Genomic DNA, 24,532 nt, shown 5'->3' on the forward strand with positions numbered 1-24,532 from the left:
CCTGCTGTCAATACTCCTCCTAATGCAGCCCAGGATGCCATTCACCCTCTTTGCCACAAGGGCACATTGCCGGCTCGTGTTCAGCTTGGTGTCCACTATGACACCCAGGGCCTTTTCTACAACGCTGCTTTCCAGATGGTCTGCCTTCAGCATATATTGGTGCATGGGGTTGTTCTTTCCCAGGTGCAGAACTTGTTGAACGACATGAGTTTTCTCCACATTAGCAAGTGGAATCAACTTGCCTTTATGATCAGATAAACGTGAAAAAGACACAAGAGAGATAAAGACTGAAGCAAGAAATGGAAAAGCACAAAGGCATGGAAAGGAAATAGACCTCACCATTCAATGGTGAGAAGTTATTGGTTTGGTTCTGCCATTATGTTAAACTGTGCTTTGCATCAATGAACAAAAAGGATGGGTGAGGCATAGAAACAGTCTGAGATTGCTTAAACAATGCTGTCAGATATGCAACCATGGCCTAAAAAAAGCATTTTGGTTTTCCAATTCAGAAAATCAGGAAAATCTGGACCTTTACGAGCACAGGAAATTTAGAAACACTTCTGGGGTAGGTTCCTAAAATTTGTAGTTTTACCTCCCAGGAAGCTCAAATTAATCACAAATTATCCCTTCTTTACAGTTGCTCTATATGTAATACTACAGGTAACACTGACAACATAGGTCAATATGACAACCCTTCCCCAAAGCCCTCTGCAGTGTGTCCTGAAAGTAATACTCCTCCCTCTCCAAACACCAAGCATAAATACATCAAGTGTTTCCTGATAGCACTGTACTTGCTGCATAGAAGTTTTTGGTGCAATACGCATATGACATGAAATTCCATGATTCTAAGCACAATGCTCTTGATGAGAGTGTTGAAGCCACTGTACGGCACAATGTCAACAGTAATATGGAATCACCTACAAAGAAGAAAGCTGCTATACAGCTTTAGGTCCCAGCAACATGTGAAAACCTTGAAAATCTTCCTAAAACAAAAGTGCTAGAGAGAAAAAGGGTAGGTCTAAAGACAAAGTATACATCAGCTGAAAAAAAAAAAGCAGGTAGTTAATTATGCAGTATTTGTACAGTCCTTTTGCCTTCCATGGCAACTCTAAGCCACCCTAACTCTCCCATGACATATAGGTCTGCAACAAGTTAAGTTTCAACTACACTTTGCCTATATAAAGACAGCTGTATGGTCTTAATATTTATACGCATGAACAGTTGATTCACCGAGTGTGATGCTCTATATTAACCACCACCAAAACCAGACTGACTACAGGTCTTATTTTCAGCAGTACTCATCTGGAGGCAGTGCAGATGAAACAAAACAAAAACAAAACTCCAAACAAAATTCAGATCCTAACACTTCAGGAAAAAAAAGCAGTTACTCTGCCTGAAGGTGTTACTTTATAATAGTGCTTGATTACCTCAGCAAGCGTTACTGAGCAACTGAAAACACACTCTTTGTTTTCCCGTCCTTTTATAAGAACCATCCCTGTCAAGACATTTGCAGCAATAGTCTTGCTACTACTAGTTTTTCAGAACCATCAAAAAAGTAGAGGGAATAATAAAAAGCAAATTAAAACAGTTTGTTACCAAGCTCAATGATAAAACAGAGCTTTAACACACTTTCAGTTATTTTATTTTGGGGTTTTTTACACTACAATCATGACAATATTTTAACTCTTGGAAATAACATTAAATTACACTTATAAATTAAATACTTGGAAGGAAATACTATAGGCAATAACATCAATCAAAAGATTTGTGAACCATTATTCCAGACTGGAACAGAAAAATTACACATATTGCAGCTGTGTGTATTAAGTAAAGTTCTTATTATGGCCCCGATTTGACAATATGCTTATAGTGTACACAACTTCATTAGAACTATTCCGAGATTGGAGATCCAGTGCATGTTTGACACGCATCCTTTGAAACAGCAGCCCGTGTCACATAATAAAGAATAATTAAAAGTTATTCAGAAATCCTGCTCTGTGACTGGTTATTACCTTAACCATAATTTTCTAGGTTTAATTGATATAATTTGCCTTTACAGAATTCAAGGCACAGAACATGCTTCTTACCTGTAATTGTTGATACTTTGTTACATTAATCTTATCTATCGATTTAGCCAAATCAGGATGATGGATGACATCATCTACATCTTCTGTGTCTTCAGTTTCAGATGTAGAAGCGCTTTCTACTGTCACTTTCACAGGCATACCTGTCTAATTACATCAGAAAAGAAAAACACACCCACTCACAGCATGACACTATGCAATAAAAATCTAAGATTCAATAGCACCAAAAGCTTAATTTAAATTTCACAGAGTCCCTTGCAATGCATACGCATTATCCAGCTATGCCATTTTGAAATAAATTTGCATAAACCAATGTTTTTAAAAAATCATATGTGTGCATATATTTGGTACATGGCAAGGATTTGGTGGCAGCGGGGGCCGCAGGGCTGCTTCCAGCCCGCTCTGACTGACCCACTGCACGGCAAGGCTGAGCCCCGCAGCCAAGATGGCGGCGCCTTAGGGAAAGCCTAATTACGAAAGGGTAAAAAATGCCAAATAGGAAGAAGAGGAGGGAAGCAAGAAAGTGACAAAGAGCAGAGGGAACCCCAGGCTTGGAGCATGAGGGGTATACCCATGCTCCAGACCAGGGAAGACCTATGCCAGAGCAGGGGGGTGGGCCGGAGGTGCTTTGACCGGTGGACAGCCTGTGCCGGAGCACGTTTTCCCCAAGGGAATGCAACCCATCGAAAGCCTATGCCAGAGCAAGGGATATGTGTGCTGTCTTCAGCAACCATCAGACCCTTCTGTGAGCCATTTTAATCCATTCGTACACACTAACACACTTCTCCATCTTTTCTCAGAAGGGTGAGGCAGGGGGCGAAGATGGAAACGGATGTGAAGGAGAAGGAAGAAAAGAGCAGATTTTTTTTCCTCTGGTATGTTTACTACAGCGGTTCACAGATGGGTGCAAATACAAGTATGTAGTCCAAAAGCAAAAGCAGGAAAGAGAGGAAGGGGGAAGCAGAATGTTTCAGAGAAAAATGCTGTTAATTCTCCCTACTGCCTGGGGAGGGATTGTGACCATACTCCAACCCAGCTTGCTCATAAGGCTAAGAAACCAAAAGGTAGTGATACAGAAATGCAAGTAAACTAAATATCAAAGAAATTTCAACCAAATGCTGACATAAACTATTATTTTGCACTTCTGTGAGAGAGAAACTTTAAAAGTACGCTCCAGTCTAACTTTTAGACAATAAGACTCTACCAAGAACACTTTCATCTTCTTTCAAGTATTCATCTACTAAATAAACCATCATATGAGAGATAATGTACCTGAATCTTCACTGGTAATTCTTCAGTACTATCCACTTGTCCCCCTCTAAAGTTAGAAAAAAACACTTTTGAGAAAAGCAAGTTTATAATATCAATATTGCTACTTCCATTTCCAAACACAGGATTCTAGCACAGGTGAAGCAGTAAGAGTAAAAACTGCATCAGACACTGCACGATACAACCTTAACACTCATTACATCTTCATTTTGTTCTATTAGTACTCCAACTTAACCATGTACTAGAGCAACATTACTGGATGTTAACATTAATATCGTCAATAGGCTTAGTTAATTCAATTTTGCTTAGTTAATTATTATGAACTAAAGCCAATAGGAGATTTGGTGTTCAGCACTTTGAAAAACAAGTTTAATAAAAATAGTTATGATAGAGCAGAGCAAAAGTAATCTTGTTTAAATACTTTTATAGCCTCCATTTTGAGAGGCCAAGGTCTAGGGAATACATTAAAAAACAAAACAAAAACTGTTTCAAAAGGCAGCATGATAACAATATTTCGACTTCCATGTGTAACAATTTAAATTATTTTTTTTAATTTTACTTTACAGGGCTCAGGTGATCACAATAATTATGTTGGCATTGGGGGAGACAGAGCAGAAAGAAGAGGTGGAAAAAATACCTAGGCACCTCGAACTGGATGCCAAATCAACTATACTACAAACTTAGAAAACTAAATTGCATCTTTGGCTATGGTAAGCCTGAAAAATCATTAGTAAAAAGAGAACAATCAATCAAGGTGTGTTTGGTTGTGTTTTGTTTGCTGGTTTTTTTGCTACACCTGAGTATTTTTTGTGTATTTTAAAAACTTACTGGAATAGAATTTATGTAACATCCCCAAAATTTATATAAACAGAAAAAATTATGGACGCAATATGAAATTCTGTGGGTAACTTTCAAATATTTATTTTAAAAAACTAACACTGCTTTCTACTACAGTTATCATGCAGGTTTTATGCTTTAATATTTTCCCTCGTACTATGAAAACCTCACCTGCATCTCTTTGCACGTTCTGCAGTCCGCCAAGGAAGGAAGCCTTTTGTGCCAGGTGGTAGTGGTTTTGGTGAGTAACTATCTTTCACAGATGTATTTTTCTTCCCAGGACTTACAGACTTTTTAGGCGGTAATCCTGTATTGAACAGCAAGAACAGAAGAGAAGGGAATTCATTATACATAATTATTTACATATAAATTCACAGCTTACTGTTCATAAGTAAAATCTCCTATGTAATAAAAGGGACTGTAGGAAATCTACTTTTCAGCATAATTTTGCTAAAGTGTTCAAAAACTTTTGTTTTTCTTCTCAAAAAGAAGGGTGGACAGCTTATCTGCTTGCAATTATAAGCCAGTATACTTAACTGCTATGTTAGGTTGATGTATGTAAGACATGCTGTTATTCAAAAAAGAAAGCAAAGTTTTGTAGCTGAAGAGGTTTATTCACATTCCTAATTACAGATACCTAACTCCATTGCCTCAAGTGGAATCTTAGTCCACGTAGACAATAAGGCTATCTATGTGCTTCAAACTGCCCTCTAGTGGCTTTAGTGTGAAGAATGTTGGTTTTGCAACTGGCAAAAAGCTTGAAGCTAAAGCTGGTACTCGTGTTGATTGCTTCTACAGAATACCAGCAATAGTGAGAACTCGCGTTATTGTTTCTCTGAAACCAATAAAACAAATAACTCTTTAATGGTATATAAATGCATAACCGTGATAATGGGATTACAAATTTCAGGTCGTTCTCAACAACTAAACAGGAAACCACCACAAATATAATTAAGTCAGGCATTTTCTTCTTCCATAACCCTGATCACCACAGTCTATTCGTACAAAAACTTCGATATGATTTATGCTTACCTCTCTGCTTCCAGATAACTAGAGCAAAAATGAAAGACAGCCAAATGTATTACAGTGAAATTTTTAGTAACTCATTGAGAAATATTTAGTGTATTGCAGCTATCAGTACTTAATTATAAATATTCAAGATACTTATGTTATTTCAAACATACTATTTATAATAGATTTATATGAAGTTTTTAAAAAAAATAAAACCTTAGAACATTTTGTACATCAGTAAAAAAACGCGCATGCTTGTTTGTCCTGGCAGAGGACAGTCTGCTACAGAAAGGTTGTAACATCAGAAGAACTAGACAACTTACTACCACAAAGCTTCCTAGAAGTGAAAGTCTGTGGAGAGGATGCACTCAGAATAAATACATGCAATGCTTCCACATACTTAAGTCAGCATATACTACCATTTTTCCAGCCACATATCTAGCAGCACTAAAAACAAGATCAAGTTTCCTGCAGAAACCACCGAAGGTAGAAGACACATTCTTGAATTCAGAATAAATGGAATTATTTTTTTAAGGCAAGTACGCTGCAGAACACTGACATTTAGACACATTGTGTATTTTATAATTAAAGCTCTTAAACACTGAAACAGTATTTTGTAGACAAAATTTACTATAGTCAGAGAAAATAAAAACAGCATTACCAATACGAATAGTAGCTTTTCCTTTTCGACCACTTCCTAGGACAATAGTTCTTTTCTTTGGTCTAGTTTTCAAAGCATCCTTGGAAGACGGAGATGTCAGCCACTTATACTGGAGGTTTTTTTTTTTTTAAAGAAAGACAAATTGTTTTAGTAACTGACATTTAAAGAGGCGCTCATTTAAGACTACAGGGGTTTTTGTCAGATATATGGAGAACACTGCTAGTTACAGAAAGCTTAATAATAAACTGTAAAATTAAGGAAAAACAAAAATCCCACAAAGCCCAAATTCAGACACAGATTCAATGCGAGCCTGAGTGCTACATTACCAGAAAGTGTTCCCAGAACACCACTATAATACCCCATCCAATATTTTCCTTTCTCCTGTGCGAAACACTTCTCCTTTTATAGTAAAAAAAACGGCATTGACCCTATAAAAAGGAAACTCTGGCTTTTGCTTTTCATTCTCAGAAAGCTGGCTTGCTAGGAATGACTGGCTCAGGCCAAAGTCTCCAGAGTAATAAAAGCTTCCCTAACATGATTTTTGTATTACCAATAAAGTTAGTATTTTAAAAAATACAAAGTTTAATTTTCACTGCCTGTAATGAAAAATTCATTCTTACACAGTAAAAGCCTCCAAACTAAAATTAAGACACAGTGATAATCAAAGGCAATTGCTGTACTTCAAACTTCATTTCCTTGCAGCAACAGCTCTATTCTTAAAGGTTCCCCTTTCCCCAATGAAAGTTTTATTATTCCAGGTAGATATTCTTATTTTTCAGTGTGCATCAAGCTTTAGTTAGTACAAAGGAAATGCAGTTGATATTAACACAAAGCTTATCTCAGAGGGCCTTAAACCCCACATCAGAGTACTAGGAACAGCATGCCAAAGTTTTTCCCACCTAATGCACAAGAAAGTTAAAACGCATTACTGTGCTCTAACTAATCAAGTTTAGTCCAAGTTTATCACTGGCAAGAAAAACTTTAAAAAAAACCACTTTGGATTCAAATAATCCTTGTAAAAGTTTTGCTGGGTCTACAGTTGGATCTAGTTCCTGAGACAAATGAACTGTTCATTTTAAACTAAAAAAATAGACAGAAAGATTAATATTAAATTGTAAACTTTTCAGAGCAAGAGTATCTTAATTTTATTTTACTACACACATAAAAAAGCAGCTATACTAGGTTAAACCTGAAGTTCGTCTAGCCCAGTAGCCTGTCTCTTGTCTAGCTGCCTGCTGCCTGTTGTACAACATCTAAGTACAAAGACAGCAAACATACTAAGACAATGTTGAAAAATGACTAAGTCCTTGAGCTGAGACTATGGAGGTAACTTGTTCTATAGACACCTTCAGTGAATTTTTCCTTTAAGTTATTCAGTCTCTCTCAGAATCTACACAAACTTTCACCACCTATTACACTCAATCATATCTACAATTACAATCAATTATACTAGCTACACAGTGCTGCTAGGATAATACAACTTTCCTCTGTTTTAGCTGCCCACCAAATTTAAAGGCATCGATTAGCAGTAGCAGCTCTTCTTGCAAACTTGAAAACCCAACCCATAAGGCAAGCACCTACATGCTATTGAAAAGCAAAGAGAAACAACCAGTTTTTATGCAGAACAGGATGGAAGGGCTGCTGTAACTGGTATCCACTAAGCAAGTGGCAACAGTACATTACAGGCTATTTATGGCAGCCAAGATGTGATCTTTTGTAGGTGTGATGGCTTATCATTATAAGGCCATTCAAAAGCCCACCAAACTTCTCTTTGTACAGCAACACAGCAGCACCTTTATATATTTTCTGCATAAGCAAAACCATGGAGTTGACACAACAGGTGCCATGAGATGGTACAGAATGCATCTCTGCCACTTCTCAGATAAAACAAATTTGACACTTTGCTGAGTTTTACTGATGAGAATTATGAGAGTTAGCCTTTGGTAGGATAAAAAGCTGAAACTAGAGGCAGATGAAACAGGAGGCAGTACTAGGGATGATCATCCATGCAACTCTTTAGCTATCTGTGGGTGAGATATGGTATGAGTTAGGTCACGTGTGCAAGAGTAAGCAACAGATTAGTTTCATACAGAAAACTACACCTTATACCTTGTGTTCAACAAGTCTCTAGACATAGGCTATGCGTAGTCCAATCTATTCTTCATTTTCTATGAATATGAAATCCAGACCTTTAGCAACTAATATAGGTAAAAGAAATAAAAAATCCCTAGTAAATTAAATAATTTGAAAGATAGGTACACATGTTTTCTCCACTACAAAAAATGTACCAGCACATCCTTTTAAAACCTCACAGGTTTGGAGGCAGTACACAGATGACAAAAGGAAGCAATATAGATGCTGACTGTATTCTGTCTGACAAACTTAAGTTACAAGAAAGAAACATTGCTTCTTCAAATTTGTAAACTTAGGCTATAATGGACCGTCCATAAAAAAAATCATGGAAAATCTGAAATTTTTGTATTAAACTAAAATCTGTTAAAAACAGACCAAACTAGAGTGTTAGTTACATCCAGAATTTAGAATATGTCATTAGGACTCTCACAAGAACACTCTTAAATTCTTTTTACTTGTATGTTATCTTTCTTTTAAATCATACAGATGAATTTTGACTATTAACAGCATGAAGAAACATCCCCTGCAGTTCTTTCTGCAACAGAGCTCAGTGACCAACTGTTTCTCTTCATTAACACCTCCTACGATTTACTTATTCCTGAGTTTTGACTCCTTAGAAAAAAAACACCCCAAAAGAAAACCACTCCAAAACACACCACCAACACCCACACACAACAAAACAAAATCCCCTAACGACTGTTGACTTTCAATATAGAGCACAAGATACTACCTCAAAGAAACTCAACTGTTTTTCTCTTCATAATATCCAGGCTTCTCTAACTATCTCAAGACCAACTGTAAAACCTAGATTAGCATAGTAAATGTTTCAGTTTGAAAAGATCATCAACATCAAAATCAAATGTTTGTGTTCATCTTGCTGAACAGGTGGATTATCCCTGGTGTCTACACTGTTCCCACGATAAACAGCAAATATTATTTACAACAGCCTACTCACCGAGCTTATGAAATAAAGGATCTATGCTGCTTTTATTTGTGGAAGAAGCAAAGTTACTTAGCAAGCTGGTGGCCAGTCCTTTTTCATTTATACTGTTAACAAGGTACGCAGAATGACTAGCTTCACCACAAAGACTTAAGATACTGCACTGCCTGAATAAATACAAAATGAGTGTCCCGAGTTGAGTAATTTTTTAGTATATGGGAGATTCCCCAGATAGTTGCTTCTTCTCACAGTTCAACTTTCCAATCATCTTGAGCATTTCCAGGCAGATGCTATTTTCACATGATCCCTGCAACATTTTGCAAGTGTTGATTACATCTGCCAAGGAAAAAGAGTACTCCTTCACAATCAACCTCAATTTCTCCAAAAACATCTTTAAGAGATTGAAGTGGGGAACTGTATTAATCCTCAAGGAATTCTACACATAGACTTCTCAGTTTATTAGATATTCCCCATAGAACCACAGATCTGACTTTAAGCCTTTTCAAAACCAAAAGATCAGTAAGTCCCAGAACAAGAACTGGCATTGTTGCAGCTCTGTGAAAACAACAGTACACTCAAATGTTTGCTGTCTCCTTTGGGAACTGAATCCAATTTCTGTGTTATAAACAAAAGATTCAGTATTTAAACAGTATATCTAATCATAAATGGTTCGGATATTCAGTTTATGCACGTTACTGTAAACTCTCTATGAACTATTTAATAAAGATGGCAAGTACTGTACTTTAAACTGGTTTCTTATATGGTTTGCATTGGAAAGGATAGTCCTGAGTAAATGAAAAAAATTTTAACTATGTAAATTATTGACAAAAAAGAAGTTTAAAAATAAATTAAGTTTTAAATTGTGATTTCCTTTCCTTTTTAATGAAAGTTATTATTACCATGTTAACAACAATGACACGTCATAGAAAGCCTTCCAGCAGTTCAGCAGTAGTATTTACTTAACATTCCATGGTAATGCCCAAATACACAAACATTTCAATTTTTCTTTTCATTAAGTGGATATCCTGGTTTTATTACATGTTACATCTTAAATTACATAAGAAATCATACAAAATGTCCAGTACAATATCATGTTGCTGCTAGTTTTTTGTTGTTTTTTTAACTGCCTAAGAGTCAGACTTTTGTTTATAACCAGAATAACTGTTTTAGATTAATTTGTCCTTAAAAAAAAAAAAAATGCAATGGCACCTACGAAGAAAACCCCAAACTCACTCCAGAATGCCTAACACATACCTCTGAATTAGCACTATTTCCATTCATAAGAACTCTTTCAATAATTTTTTTCATCATAACGTGATCTAGAATGAATTAAGATATCTTATTAAGAATCTCCTGTATGAGACAAGTATTTATACAAACAAACAGATCATTGAATAAGCAGTACCCATTACCCACCCTGCTCCCTTCCCCCATTTTAACACTGTTTAGCTAAATACTGTTGCAGGTTTTTTCCTTAAAAGCGGTTTATTTCCCTCCCAGAATTACTGGTGAAAAAAAAACAAACAAAACAAACCACAAAGATGACAAAGGTAGATACAGTTACATACCAATTAATGGATTTTTTCTTATGTCAAGTACCACTAATGTTGTATTAGTTTGAAGAGCATCTAATAATGACCTTGCTCCTTCACTGGATATTCCACACTGCTGCAAATCAAGTGCTAAAAAGTTTAAGGAGGTAAAAGAAAAATAATATTCAGTGGCATAACCTGTAGTCAATATCTAATATAATAAATCCACACCTGCTGAAAACCTACATTTCATAGAACATGAAGCATGAGAAAAAGAGGACATGACAGTAACAGCCATGTGTAAAAACAAGAATATTACTTTCAGAGAAGAAAACTAGAAATTTAAAACAGTACTATAGATCAACATTAAGAAGTAACTGCTAAACAACTACAAATGAGGCAATATAAAAGTCACAGTTAAGTCACTGCTCTTGACAATTCTTAGTAAATATGATATTCCCAGGCACCAATTAATTTAATTGCCCAGTTACATCATATGTACAAACTCACAACTCAGGTTTAAAAAGTCTGAGCCAATGCTTCTACAAGTTCATTGCTTGCATACATCAGTAAGCCATGTGGTCGCCATGAAGTGTACTATCATGGCTTTGTTATTTAATTCACGTTGTGCATGCACAGTATCACAGACTGGTTGAGGTTGGAAGGGACCTCTGGAGGTCATCTTGCCAAATCGCCTCTGCTAAAGCAGGATCACTTAAAGCCAGTTGCCCCGTACCATGTCCAGATGGCTCTTAAAGACCTCCAAGGATGAAGAGTCTACAACCACTGTGGGTAACTTGTGCCAGTGTTCAGTCACCCTCACAGTAAGAAAGTGTTTCCTGATGTTCAGGAAGAGCCTCCAGTGTTTCAGTCTGTGCCCGCTTCCTCTTGCCCTGTCACCAGGCACCACTGGAAAGAGTTGCCTCCGTCTTCCTTACAGCCTCCCTTCAGATACACCTTGATGAGGCCCACCCTGAACCTTCTCTAGGCTAAACAGTCACACTTCCCTCAGCATTTCCTGAAACAAGAGTTGCTCTAGTCCCTTCATCATCTTAGTGGCCCTTTGCTGGACTCTCTCCAGTAGGCTCCAGCTCTCTCCTGTACAGGGGAGCCCAGGTATGGCCTCACCAGTGCCAAGCAGAGGGGGTGAATCACCTCCCTCAGCCTGCTTGCAAGTCTCTGCCTAATGCAGCCCAGGTTATCATTAGCCTTCTTTGCCACAAAGGCACTTTGCTGGTTCATGGTCAGCTTGTTGTCCACCAGGACCTCCAGGACGGTTTCTGCAAAGCTGCTTTCCAGCCACACAGTGCTCGGAATGTTCTGGTGCATGGAATTATTCCTGCCCAGGTGCAGGACTTTGCAATTCCTTTTGTTAAATTTCATGAGGTTCCCATCAGCCCATTTCTTAAGCCTGTTGTCCCTCTGGATGGCAGCATATCCCCACCTTCCCAGGGATCCAGGCAAGGCTGACTAGCCTGTCATTCCCTGGGTCCTTCTTCCCAGCCTTCCTGAAGATAGGAGCGACATTTGCTATCCTCCAGTCCTCAGGCACACCTCCCCAACACCATGATCCTCCAAAGATTATTGAGTGGCCTCTAAATGACATCAGCCAGCTCCCTCAGCACTTGTGGATGCCTATGGCCTTCTGTATGTCCAGTTTACTTAAGTACTCTCTAATCTGATCCTCTTCCATCAGTTTGCACGTTATCTGGTCACCTTGCTCAAGCTAAAAAATAATTTCAACAGGTAAATATCTGATTCCAGAATGCTATGACTTACACAACCACCATTAGACATTTTGTACACATACACTGTAGCAAAAATTACTTCTCCGAAATACTTGAGACAATACTAGATGACACAATATTATTTGGACACTTTGACAATTCAAAAGAGGAAGAGAAATTTCGTTTGAAAAAAGATTACTCTTTCCTAACTAAATAGTGAGTTATTCTTCTGGCTCCACTTGCTATAATTGACAATTTTTTAAGTTCTCTCCCTGCCTCTACGATATCTTAAAGAGTCAATATTTCACAATACCTTTTAGCCAAAGGTCCTCTCCTAGACAGTCTGCAAAGGCACTTGCTCCTCTATCTCCAACAAGCATGTTGCAGTTGAAAGTAATCCTCCTCAAGCCGGTCATATAGTCAAGGTCAGGTCTCCTGTAACGTAGGCTTTCAGCCCAAGCTTCACCATGTCTTTTCATTGCCTGGTGCTTTGCAAACAAAGAAGCTCTTACCAAGTGCAAAGGCAAAGCCATTATGATGACAAGAAGATCACAAGTTATCTTTGTAACTGATGTTTAATGGCTTGAGTGCTGATATAAGAAACACGGTTATACCATTTCTGAGTTCAAGAAATACAAGTAATTTCTAAATATTATAGTTAAGTTATGTTTGTTCTGATCATCCAATTCGCCATGCAAATTTTTATATAGGGCTACAAAACATCTTATTACCTTCTTTTGGCAGACAGGCACTTTCAACACATCTTGAATAGGAAATACACACTAGGAAATCATGTGTTTTCATGCAAACCAATGTTAACATTAATTAGAATATTGTACTAGTCACAAGCTTACTAATCAGTTAATTAGTAGATTCTACACTGTAAACTCAATTATTCTTACCCAGTGCTTAAGAATACTTAAGACATTTTTCAAAATTGGTGACAATGAAAGAAGTACTCCCCAAAACAGATGTCGGGCACTTGCAGTCGTAATCATCATTTAAAGAAAATACATCAGTCTGAACTGTTATTTGTTTAACTGATCTTTACTAAGAAATATCATATTTAAATCCCCCATCAGTAAACTAAGCTACTTTTGGCATACAAAGCCACAAATTTCAGAAGGACTATTCACATACTTAACTTCAGATGCTTAACTTCACATATGCTGCTCACAAAGTGGTTTGATGTATTTAGAACTTGAAAGTAAAAGAAAAAAAAACCCCAAATGTATTTAAATTCTTGTGAATATTTGGTTCTAGGAAAGGTGTTTAAATTACCTTTAATACATTTGCTATATGTTCTGCCCCTCGCCATGTGAGGCTACATCCTGTGAAGTTTACATATCTGATAGTAGCTGAATTCTTTACACTCTGACAGATTGCTGAAGAAAAAAAAAGCATGCATGTTATCTACACATACCACAGCCAGATTATCAGAACACACTTTTTTGTTGTCATATTAGGAAACTGAATCAGCTTTAATAGGCAAAGGCTTGACAAAGAACTAGTATTGAAACACAAGGTATATTTTAAATATATATAATCTTTGAACACTTTAAACTTATCTAGCGCAAGTGTTTTGAACACTTTAAACTTATCTAGCGCAAGTGTTTTGAACAAGCTAGAACATATTTTATTTCAGTTTACTATGTAGACATGAACAAATCAAGAAAGAGTTAACCTCAAACAGATATTATGACTGTTGTTTTAAATAAAAGTATAAACATCATTATTAATTAGTATGGTTACTTATTAGCATCAAATGAAGAAATTCAAGTCTTTAAATGTTGTTAACTCTTGTACAATAAAGTGAAGATTGTTACTTTAATCACTATAGACAAATTTAAAACAGGAATGGAAATACTGAAAGAATTTCTTATCTACTTAAAGGACTAAAAAAAGAGAAGTATATTTACACACTTTTGATTCCGAACTTACTTTCTAATCCTCCATCTCCAATTGGACAGTGGGCCAAAGAAACACTCTCCAGAGATGAAGCTGTGGCCAAGCCCTTCAGAATAAAAACAACGTTTGTTAACTGGCTTGAAAAGGAAAAATACAAACAGAGAAAAGACCCTGTCACCCAAACTGCTCAGAACTCTTTGTGGTCCCTACAAGAAACTCTAAGGGTTTCGGAAGAAGGTCAAGTGAACCTTAAAGCTCATTTTAAGCTGGTTCATTTCTTTAGCACAGGAGGAGTCGTAGCCTGTGGGCAATGAGGAGCAACCTCCTTTCCTAGAAGCCACTAACAAGCAAACTAGAGTGTTCCAACGCATCTTGAAGACCTGTTTTCATCTCCTTGGTGTCCCACAACTTTCCTTTTGTCACATACATGCACAGTAGTTTGAGTCACAAGTTATACGCCCCAAACGAATGGCAGAGATGTTGCTAAGAACCTTCTAGTAAGCCTCGATGAATCAGGGCAAGGGAAAGTTATGTGCTTTAACAGGTTCAGCAAGGCTAGATTACACTAAAAGTCTCAGCAGAATCATTCATACAATAGACAATACAGACATCTTAGAAGAGAAACATCCTTGTTGGTGACAAGTATTTATAAAATTAAGTTGCTACTTCTCTACGTTCTAAGGATATTTTCCATTTATTTGTATACTAATATATGCTCACCTTTGTTAAAAGTATTAGATCTCTCTCCCTCAGAAGCAAACCCTGCAGTTCTAAATTTTTTAGTACATCTGATATACTGAGACAGCCTTTGACAGCTTTGCATAGTTGGCCAGTCAAGTCTTTTGATCGAATTGCTGGAATTCTCCTTCTAAAGTAAGTTTTATATCTTTCAACACCTAGTAAACAACAGAAATTACACATCAGTAAAATCCAGTCCCTATTACACCAATTACACCTTGCTTTTTTGCTGCTTTTCTTAAATAGAAATAATTCCTTAGGTGTTACAATTCCTCCCCCCATGTATTCAATCACTCAAAAGGTTTGTGCCACAAATTCTAACATGCATACATCAACATATTTATCTTTTATAGCCATTACTACAAACCTGATTCTCCAAGACCCTGTTGATGAAAACTTCGTATTCCAATAGAAGTCAGAGTCTTATTATGCCTGACAGCATTCAGAAGCGGTGCCCAATCAGCAGCTTTGATGCTATCTACAATTAGATCAAGAGCACCCTGATTCAGGTTAGCCTTCACAGCTTTCAGTGGGACAGAGCCTTGAAGAGCACACAGATGTTCATAATGTGAGTAGAAATCCAGCATGCACTGTCTTCTTATTTTGACTGACTCAATCATTTCTTTTATGTGATAAATGTCTCTCTAAAATAAGGGAAGGGAAAAAAAAAAGACATAAACTTTTTGCAATGTATAATTGATATCACAACAATCTCAATTCAACATGCACAACCAAAACATGAGTATGTTCATTTATATTGTATAGAATTTGCATGTCTTTGATGTGGCAGCTAAAACATTGATGCTTACCAACTCTGTAAGTATAGCTGAATGAATAAGGGGGTGGAAAAAACCCCAAACAAACAACAAACCTGCATTTTTATTCTCCCACACAAAACACAAAAGGCCTAATGTTCAAGCACTAACTGCTGTAAAGTTCTTCTTTTCCTCTTAAAAGTTAATTTCGTAGTGCCAGGCTCTGCAGACTCCTGAAAGCCTTGGACACTCCCTGACCCAAGATCAAGGGATACAAATGACTATTCCACAGAGAACTAGTTGTGAGCTTCTCTGCTACTTGAATCAGAAGTCTAAATTCTCAAAATACAGAGTAACTAAATATTTTTGCTATTGCATACCTTATATACTTATCTCGGTAAATTCAAGAAAACACTTTTCAAGCATATATATATATATGCCTATAAGTCTTTGTTACACATTAGTACCCATGTAGCAAAACATTACTAACTCCCAAGTAGAATCTCTAAATACTGCTATGGCACACCTACTAAGAGTAATTAATTCCACAGTCTCAATAGGAATATTTGTCAGTATATTTAAAGGACCCATTTATTTATCTATTTATTTATTACTCAAGATAGCACCAAGTATCCCACTTGGGATATCAAACAATGTTCACATTGTGAACATTATTTCATACTGTTAAAGACTAGAAGACTCCAATATCAACATGGGACAAGAATTACTGTATATGTACAAGCATGTGAGGACAGCCATTCATAAGAATATAATTTAGAAAAAAAAATTACATTATTAGTAGTTAGATGACTGACGGTAATAATAATAGGAATAGAAACTCAAATAGTTCCTCTACGCCCTTTTATTTCAGCTCTGATTTACTAGCATTATTTAATGACCACACTGCGACCACAAGAACATAGACTAAATTATAATGCAACACTTCACCTTCAGAAAGTGACCATCAATAGTATAGCACTACTGACTTCAGGTGATGTATCAATGCACAACATACTACCCTTTTGTCTCCAGAGCTGAGCAATATTCTTTCATGGTGGCCTTCATTGCAACACTTGAACACCACACCTCTAACCGAAGTAAAGAAAGGAGCTCCTGGCCCTAGTACTGACATTTCACCCACTTGCAGGCAGAAAGAAACATACCAGACCCACAATAACTTCCAACTGAGAAACAACTATGTAAACTAAAACTCTTCTGCAGAAGTTAGTGCATCCATCACAATCCTAGAATATCTTGACTGGCTCTGAGAATGTACACAGAGGACAATTATTTAGTATCACTTTCAATACAGAAGGAAGAACCCATTAGATAATACTACCTAGTGTCAAAGTAAAGTTGAAAAAAAGAAAAAAGCACATAGTAAAACAGAGAAACCCAGTTCCATGCTAAGAGTTTTTAGGAAGCTGTAAGTTTATAGCAATTCAAGGAACAGCTGGGCAAATTTACAGGGAGGCAAAAGAATTCCATCCAAGACCACTGACCGTACTAACACCGACCATGCCCCACACCCGGAATGGCAAGACAGACACACAGAGGAAGCTTCACTACGTTATTACTCTCTGCTTATACATTTCATTAAGCATGGCCTGCTGGGACTAAACACTTAAGTATATAATACAGCATCCACCCAACATACACAGAATCACAGAACAGTTCGGGTTGGAAGGGACCGTAAAGATCATCTAGTGGGAGGGGACACCTCCCACTAGACGCAGGGTGCTCCAAGCCCCGTCCAGCCTGGCCTTGAACACTGCCAGGGATGGGGCATCCACAACTTCTCTGGGCAACCTGTTCCAGTGCCTCACCACCCTCACAGAAAAGAACTTCTTCCTGACGTCCAATCTGAACCTACCCTGTTTCAGTTTGAGGCCGTTACCCAGTGTCCTATCATTACAATCCCTCACTCCCTGCCTGGTGAGAGTCCCTCCCTATCCTTCCTGTACGCCCCCGTTAGGTACTGGAAGGCTGCTATAAATACGTAAACAAACAACTCTAGTTATAACTGGGGTAAAACAAGGGGTTTATGTTTCACCCACTTAATATTGTCACCAACCCGAGGAACTACTTCAGTGCTCCGCTACCCCAACGAAGCACACCGTTAAACCGGCGTGAACTGCGAGCTGCGCTGCTCGACATCACCCACGGGGACAGAAAGGCAGCGCTCGGGGAGGGGTAGGGGGGTAGGACACAGGGGGAGCGACAGTCGCTCCCTCCAGCCCCGTACCACCCCCAGCCGGTCCCACCTTCCCGGGAGAGACCTCAGCTCGCCCCTGCCAGCCCGGCCACCAGCCGCCGCCCGCTCCTCCACGGCGGCACCGACACCACCGCGACGGAGTTACCCGCCTCCTCCCCCAACCCGAAGCCCTCGGCCCGCCGGCCGCCGCCGGCCCTTACAGCAGCCGCCCGCCTCCACACGGCGCTCCCCCTCACGCAGGCGCGCGGCCGTTTCCCCTGGCGCCGCAACCGCCGCCGGCCCAACCGTCGCCACGTTGCGCGACAGGCCGCCAGCCCGATTGGCCACCGCCCCGCCAGCCTCCCGCCTCCCACCGTTTAAAATGGCCTCGCCCAACGGCCGCCCCTCGCCACGGCCAGCTCAGCTCCGCCCCGCCCCGTGCTCATTGGCCACGGCGGGAGGCGGCCGCACGGCCCCCACCGGCGGTCCCCACGGCACTGGTGTGTTTCCGACTGCCGGCGGCGGTGGGCGGGGGGGTGACCAGCCCGCTCCCCCAGAGCCCGCTCCCCCAGAGCCCGCTCCCCCAGAGCCCGCTCCCCTTCCTCCCGCGCGCTGGTGTCTGAGCGCAGCCCTGCGGTGAGGCGGGCTGACTCCCCCAGCCTCCGCTCTCCCTCAGGCCCGGCAGCCGCCAGCCCCGGCCGGGCACTTTGCGGCTGACCGGCACCTGAGGAACCGGCAGGTACGTTTGGCTGTCGTAGTCGCTACCGCCGCATAAATGCTCCTGCGGAGGGAGCTCAATACGTTCCTTTCTCCCTCATCCCCAGTGGGCGTCGTGTCTCTAGAGCGGAGCTAGGCAGGAGGCATCTAAAGACAGCAGAGGTTTTAGAGAGAAATTGTACAGCTAAATGGAAACTACAAGTGATAGGACAACAGGAAACAGCCTGAAGCTGCGCCAGGGTGAGGTGTAGATTAGATATTAGGAAAAATTTCTTCACTGAAGGTGTTGTCAAGCACTGGAACAGGCTGCCCAGGAAGTGGTGAAATCACCGTCCCTGGAGGTATTTAAAAGATGGGTAGAGGTGGTGCTTAGGGACATGGTTTAGTGGTGGACTTGGCAGTGTTGGGTTGATGGTTGGACTTGGTGATCTGAAAGGTCCCTTCCAACCCAGGCAGTTCTATGATTCGACTGTTTCCTATAAAAAGCTTTAAATGCAGTGCTAGAAGAAAGCAAACATACTGTCCTTCAGAATGTCATTAAACATGCTGTGTAGCTCTACTGTCAGCAATGCATACACGTAAGGAGCTGTACAGATTTTGAATTACAGCAGGAGCTGCGGGCATCTGGTCTCAGCAGTCTGAGGGAGAGGAAACAAATTCCTTTCACAGCTACATTTCTCCTTAGTTTGGTAGGTTTGTTTACATAGCTATGACTTCAGATCAGAGCATTCTCACTAGCAGTCAGTGGAGAGCATTACAAGGTGCACCATTTCAGGCAAAATGACTCAAATGTAGTCGAGATCCTAGCATTTGCAGTTCATTCATGGATAAGGACACCAGCTACTTAAGGAAATGATTACTGTAAATTCATGACTAAGAGTGATTTGGTTATTTAAAAAGTTACGCTTCTAGTCTGCTTGTAGGCAGCAGGATTTAAAAACTAAAGCTGATCAAACTTCAGAGAAATGAAACAGATTAAGGCCCCTAGAACACTGTGAGAACACTGTATGTTCACACAGATGTAATATTGCGTGCTGTCTTTAACTGAAATCAGAAGCAACTGAAGTAGCGTGAATGCTATAATAGAATGTGCCAGAACAAGAATTATTTCAGGAAGTCCTGAGGTCACTATCCATACAAGTTGTTTCACTGTGACACTTCATGAATCAATATAAAATACAAGGGACACAGGGCCATAATCAGCCAAATGGCAACAACAGTTTTTCATTTCTTGACTGTATGACAAAATATTTCCACCGCTTGTCGTGCCTCTGGGTGCCACAGGCTAAAGTCAAGCAAAATAAAATTTAACTATTCTCAAGAATCTTTACTTTTAAAGATTTACTGTTTGTGCTACTTAGTTAAATCACTTTTTAACAGGTAGGGGGTTAATGAGTGGGGACTACTTCACTGCCAGTGCACATGCATTTGGAATTTTCACTTTGATTAATATATCCATAATCGCTTTTGTACTTTTAATTGCTTTCTTGTCTTATTTCTCTGGACAGCCCTTTCACTTAGTCAGGCTTTTGCTTTTGTGTGGAGTGACGTCTACAAACATCTTTTATCTACAAATCAAAGGTGTAAGATGATAACCACGCTTTCTAAAATCAATTAGAGGTGGAATGTTTAGGCATGTCCCTTTTTTCTTTGGAAAATTAATCTAACATGCTTGATAATTGTATTTCAGAAGTAGTAACTTGGAATTCTATGCATTTTAAGCTATGAAAAATAGAAAGCATCTGTGAAGATTCTATGAGGGACAGACCTGGTGTTGGCAGACATTGTATATTGGAGACTCTCCAGCCTTGCATTTTGTTGTAAATTACACTGTCGACTGTAGGGACTCTGATTTCAAGATCAATTTTGAATCACAGCAGCACTGTCACTGCCATGTAAATGAAACAAGAAGCTTATCTATATGCAATTGATTAGTCATGTGTTGTGCACCAAGAATAAGCCTGAAATAAAAGGAAGATGAAGAGTGACTAGACTGTTAATATAGCTCTTGTTATTTTGTAGCATGTGAAAACTATTGTCTATGTTCTTTATTGGATATAGCCTTGAAACAATCATGCTAGATCTCTAAAACTGCAGGCTGCATAGATCGTAATTAAGTTATAATTAAAAGGGAATTTGTCTTGTCAGTAAATAGACATCTGCAAAGCTGAAATTTATAATATTGCAGAGACTCTGCTGCAAGTTGCTCCCTACCAAACTTTGTTTGCTTTAAAAAATAACGCTTAGCATCCCTTTCCTCAGCATTTGATTGATTGGTTTTGCTTTGCATTCTATTTAATCCCTTAAGTTTTAAGATACCTTTTTACATCTTTTTTTTCTTTTAAATCAAATTTTGATACATATGACACATCTGCCAAAGGGGCTGGGTACTGAGGAAGCGTCAAAAGTGTTCTTGTATATGAATCATTGTGTAGGCTCTAAATTCAAGCTCTATGCAGTAGGCAGCTGTAGTATGTGTAATGGTGAATCTGCAGTAGGTGTCTCCTGCATCTCCATCTTTCATTTGTAGGGTTTTCACAGCATACAAACTGAAGTAATCCTCTTTTCTGGCCACAGTGTGCTTTGAAAATAACATAAAGGTTTGGATCATCAATCATTTGCTAAAGAATTTAATAAGATATTGTAATTCAAGAACTGTTCTAGATTTCTAGGAAAAAAAAAAAAAAAAAAAAAAAACCCAAAAAAACCCATACAGGCAAGTTATGACCACCTCTACCTGAACCACAGTTTCATGTAAAGGGGGTATGTACTACACCCTTATTTTGCAAGTGATAAAAAAGCCATATTATTTTCTTGTCATCAAAAGTGTTCCATAGTCTTTTGTGGTCACAGACTTCCAGATAGTTATACTAGTGTCATGTATTCGATGTAAATAGAATAAAAGACAGAAAATAAATGTATTAGAGCATCAAAGTTTGCCACAGTTGAGACTTAACAATACTTACTCAGGACACTAGAAAAGAGGATGATTTACACTATTAGTGATTGACAAGATACTAATACAACGCATTTTCTAGTAACTTTTCTTCATTTCTTGCATTTATTCATTGCTGTATCTAGAAGCCCAACTCACTCAGCAATAACGAGACCTTTTTTTTCTGTTTCTCAGTAACTATCCATACAGTTGAAGTAGTATTTAAATATTTTTAAGCATGTAATACATATTACATGCTTGTAAAAACATATTTTTTAGGGTACTGAGGTCTTGGAGTAAGCCATTTTGCTGTATTTCTTTTATTCATGTTCAGTCATTGCCTGCATAGCACTTCTGACAACATTATGAAAGCTATTTAGTTAATTTTCTCTCATTAAGGCATTAAAAAATGAGACTTTGGATTTTTACTGTAGCGTTTTATCTTTTCTCTTTGGCTAGATTTCTCATTTTTATGTAAAATGCCCTATATTTTGTAATTGTGACTGTAACCATTACTTGCTTTTCCAGTCAGAGAGAGTTCCCATTACTGTCTTAGATCTTCAAACACACGAAATTATTTGGTGAGATACCAGATGTCTCTGCTCTAGAGAACAGTCCCAAAACAGACCTAGTTCTGTCACTTTGGCAAACGCTGTCTTCTTCACCAGTCATCATTTTGCTGAATTTGTTGAACTGATTCTTGTTTTCACTGTTTTCTTCCTGTATCTTTCTAGGCCATATGCTCTTTGGATTTTGTTTGTTTGTTTGTTTAATGTATACCAGTTCTTTTAAGCTGATTTAGCACCGCAATCATTTGTCACTCTCACACTGTAGCCAGTGCTCACTTTCTTACAGGCATCACCCAGGGAAAAAAAGGGCTGTGCGCTCTACCCCGTCAGTGGGTGGGCAGCGGATATTTTCTCTTGGCTTTATGGGGACGTCTGGCAGGCATCGTACTTTATTGGTGTTCTTCCACATTATCCCTTACTGCAAAGTATGTGCTAAAGTAACAACTTAACATTTTGTCTTTTTTTTTTTTTTATGGCTGTATCTAGCCTTTTAAAGTCTGCTTCCAAGACTAAATAGCTAGCAATTTTCCTCTGTTGTGCAGAATGCCAGCTGGCATTAAATGCTAAGTGGCAAAAGGACAAAAACAAAATTTCCAAAACTATTTGAAAAAGTTTTAAGAACTGCTGCTAGGGTAGTTCTTTATAGCTTTTGTCCTGAAGCCTGAGAGGATACTTTGTTGCTAGGTGGCAATGTTCCTCAAGCAAAGATGTGTTTGTAGAGCCTGGAAATCTTCTGCTTAAAGCAAGGAGGAAACAATTATCTCACTGTGTCATCATTAGACAGCTTTATCATATTTTTCTTGGAAGTGCATGATTGCATAATGACAAGTGCACAGTGTTATTTATTATTTGCATTATACTGTAACAGGACATGACACTTTAACACACACAAAAAGTGTAGAACAAACTACAAAATCTTAGTGCCTAACTGAAGGCAGTCCAAAGGCACATCAAGTTAAAAAAAAAAGAAAAAAGTGTCATTGTTTGTGAATTTTCATAGCAAGGCACAATGAGAGATCCAAAGAGGTATGAAACTTGGTATAAAGAAAGTTCTTCTGATAATAAGCATTTGCACAAAAACTCTTGAAACATGGAGTGAGCACTGGAGACTGAAGTAGTGATAAAGAGATACAATTTGGACAGCCTGAAAAGGAAAGGAGAAAGGCCAAAATGGAAGAATAAAATGCTTACAGATTAAAGAGGGAAAAAAAAAATGCGGAGAGCACAAGGGTAAATAGTCTTTGTTTTAGAAATCTTGAGCTGGATATAGGCCAAATAGATGTAGTTCTTTTCTCTCTGCAATAGCCATCCATGCCATCCATTCCATGGATTAGCACTTGTTTCAGTAGACTGGGATCTCCAAGTCCATGTGACAAAGCCTGAATGCAAAGCAGAAGTTGTTTAGTGGAAACAGGATTTTTTTCCTTTTGTCTACCACTGGCTTGCTTTTTGTTCTCAAAAGCTAGGTTTCTAGCTTGCAGCATAATTTTGTTGTTTCTTTCTGTCTCGCTGTCAGCTATGTACAGAAAAGCTTTTCTCCCATTTTGTCTCTCCTTCTCATTCATTGTCTTCCTTTTACATTTTTTTTTCTAAATTTTCTGTTTTTCAAAATTGCTGTGAAACAAAATCAACCATCTAGTTACAAAAGTCTTCGAAAATAAATCATTATTCCCCCAAAATTTGTACTGAAAACTATCTAAGATCAATTCTGGAAGTCATTTATTGTTATAACTTTAACAAGAAGCCACAATGAAAAAATCACCCAGAAAATTAAATGCCCCAAAGTTAGGAAATGACTAAATAATGAGTATGGAGGACATAGAAAGAAAGTATGCACAAAAATAGCAACATCATTTGCTATGTGTTGATATATGTGATCTATTAAATAAGATACATATACTATATATATTATATTGTATATATGATAAAAATATATAATAGGTATAATTATATACAATTGTATATATGAGCATACATTAAATATGTAAAATAATATATTTGAAATAACATCTTTTTTTCTGTTGAAACAGATAATTAAGTAGGTAAGATTTATGATATAATGAATGTATAAGAAAATAATGCAGTTTTAGCTAGCTGCTCTTGACCTTAATTTCTCTCCTAGATTAGGAACTATTTCCTAGGCTTCATTGCATAGTTAGTCATGCTGTTTTGATTCACTGCACAGCCTGAGCTGCCAGAGTAAGTTATAGTAACAGTAGTAATTACTATATATTAATTTTAAAATATATAGTAATTTTGAATATCAGTGCTGAAGAAGGATGGAAAACATATTTTTTTCGTGAGGGTAGCTTTCAGATATGCTTTCTATCTGCTGATGAAACATGGATTGCAACAGACTCAATCACATAGAATTAAATGGTTGAAAGAAGGAATAGTCTCTATCCTCATTCCATTTTTGTAATATTAACGCATATTGCAAGGGGATCCTAATGCCTGAGGAACACAGAATTTTCCAGATAAAACATCTCCCAAGAGGCATAGACAAGAACCAAGATACCCAG

At 38.3% G+C, this 24,532-nt stretch overlaps 1 protein-coding gene across 4 annotated transcripts in view; it reads right to left on the bottom strand.

The window, feature by feature from the left end:
• Positions 1-18,136, bottom strand: part of CEP78 (centrosomal protein 78) — a 28,121-nt gene extending 9,985 nt beyond the window's left edge. For 2 of the 4 annotated variants that reach the window (XM_063320833.1, XM_063320831.1), the window contains exons 1-13: positions 18,011-18,136; positions 15,208-15,484; positions 14,823-14,998; positions 14,136-14,208; positions 13,476-13,579; positions 12,508-12,682; positions 10,504-10,617; positions 10,190-10,254; positions 5,863-5,971; positions 5,223-5,240; positions 4,362-4,497; positions 3,357-3,402; positions 2,088-2,231 (exon numbers count right to left, since the gene is read on the bottom strand). In XM_063320833.1, coding sequence (XP_063176903.1) covers positions 2,088-2,231; positions 3,357-3,402; positions 4,362-4,497; positions 5,223-5,240; positions 5,863-5,971; positions 10,190-10,254; positions 10,504-10,617; positions 12,508-12,682; positions 13,476-13,579; positions 14,136-14,208; positions 14,823-14,998; positions 15,208-15,460 — 1,413 coding nt within the window. In that variant the 5' untranslated portion in view covers positions 15,461-15,484; positions 18,011-18,136. The remainder of the gene's footprint in view (positions 1-2,087; positions 2,232-3,356; positions 3,403-4,361; positions 4,498-5,222; positions 5,241-5,862; positions 5,972-10,189; positions 10,255-10,503; positions 10,618-12,507; positions 12,683-13,475; positions 13,580-14,135; positions 14,209-14,822; positions 14,999-15,207; positions 15,485-18,010) is intronic. The other 2 variants (XM_063320832.1, XM_063320834.1) reach the window with 1 other exon arrangement.
• Positions 18,137-24,532: the final 6,396 nt, after the last annotated feature.

Source organism: Chroicocephalus ridibundus, chromosome Z, assembly GCF_963924245.1.
Source record: "Chroicocephalus ridibundus chromosome Z, bChrRid1.1, whole genome shotgun sequence".
In the NCBI taxonomy this organism is placed as follows: Eukaryota; Metazoa; Chordata; class Aves; order Charadriiformes; family Laridae; genus Chroicocephalus; species Chroicocephalus ridibundus.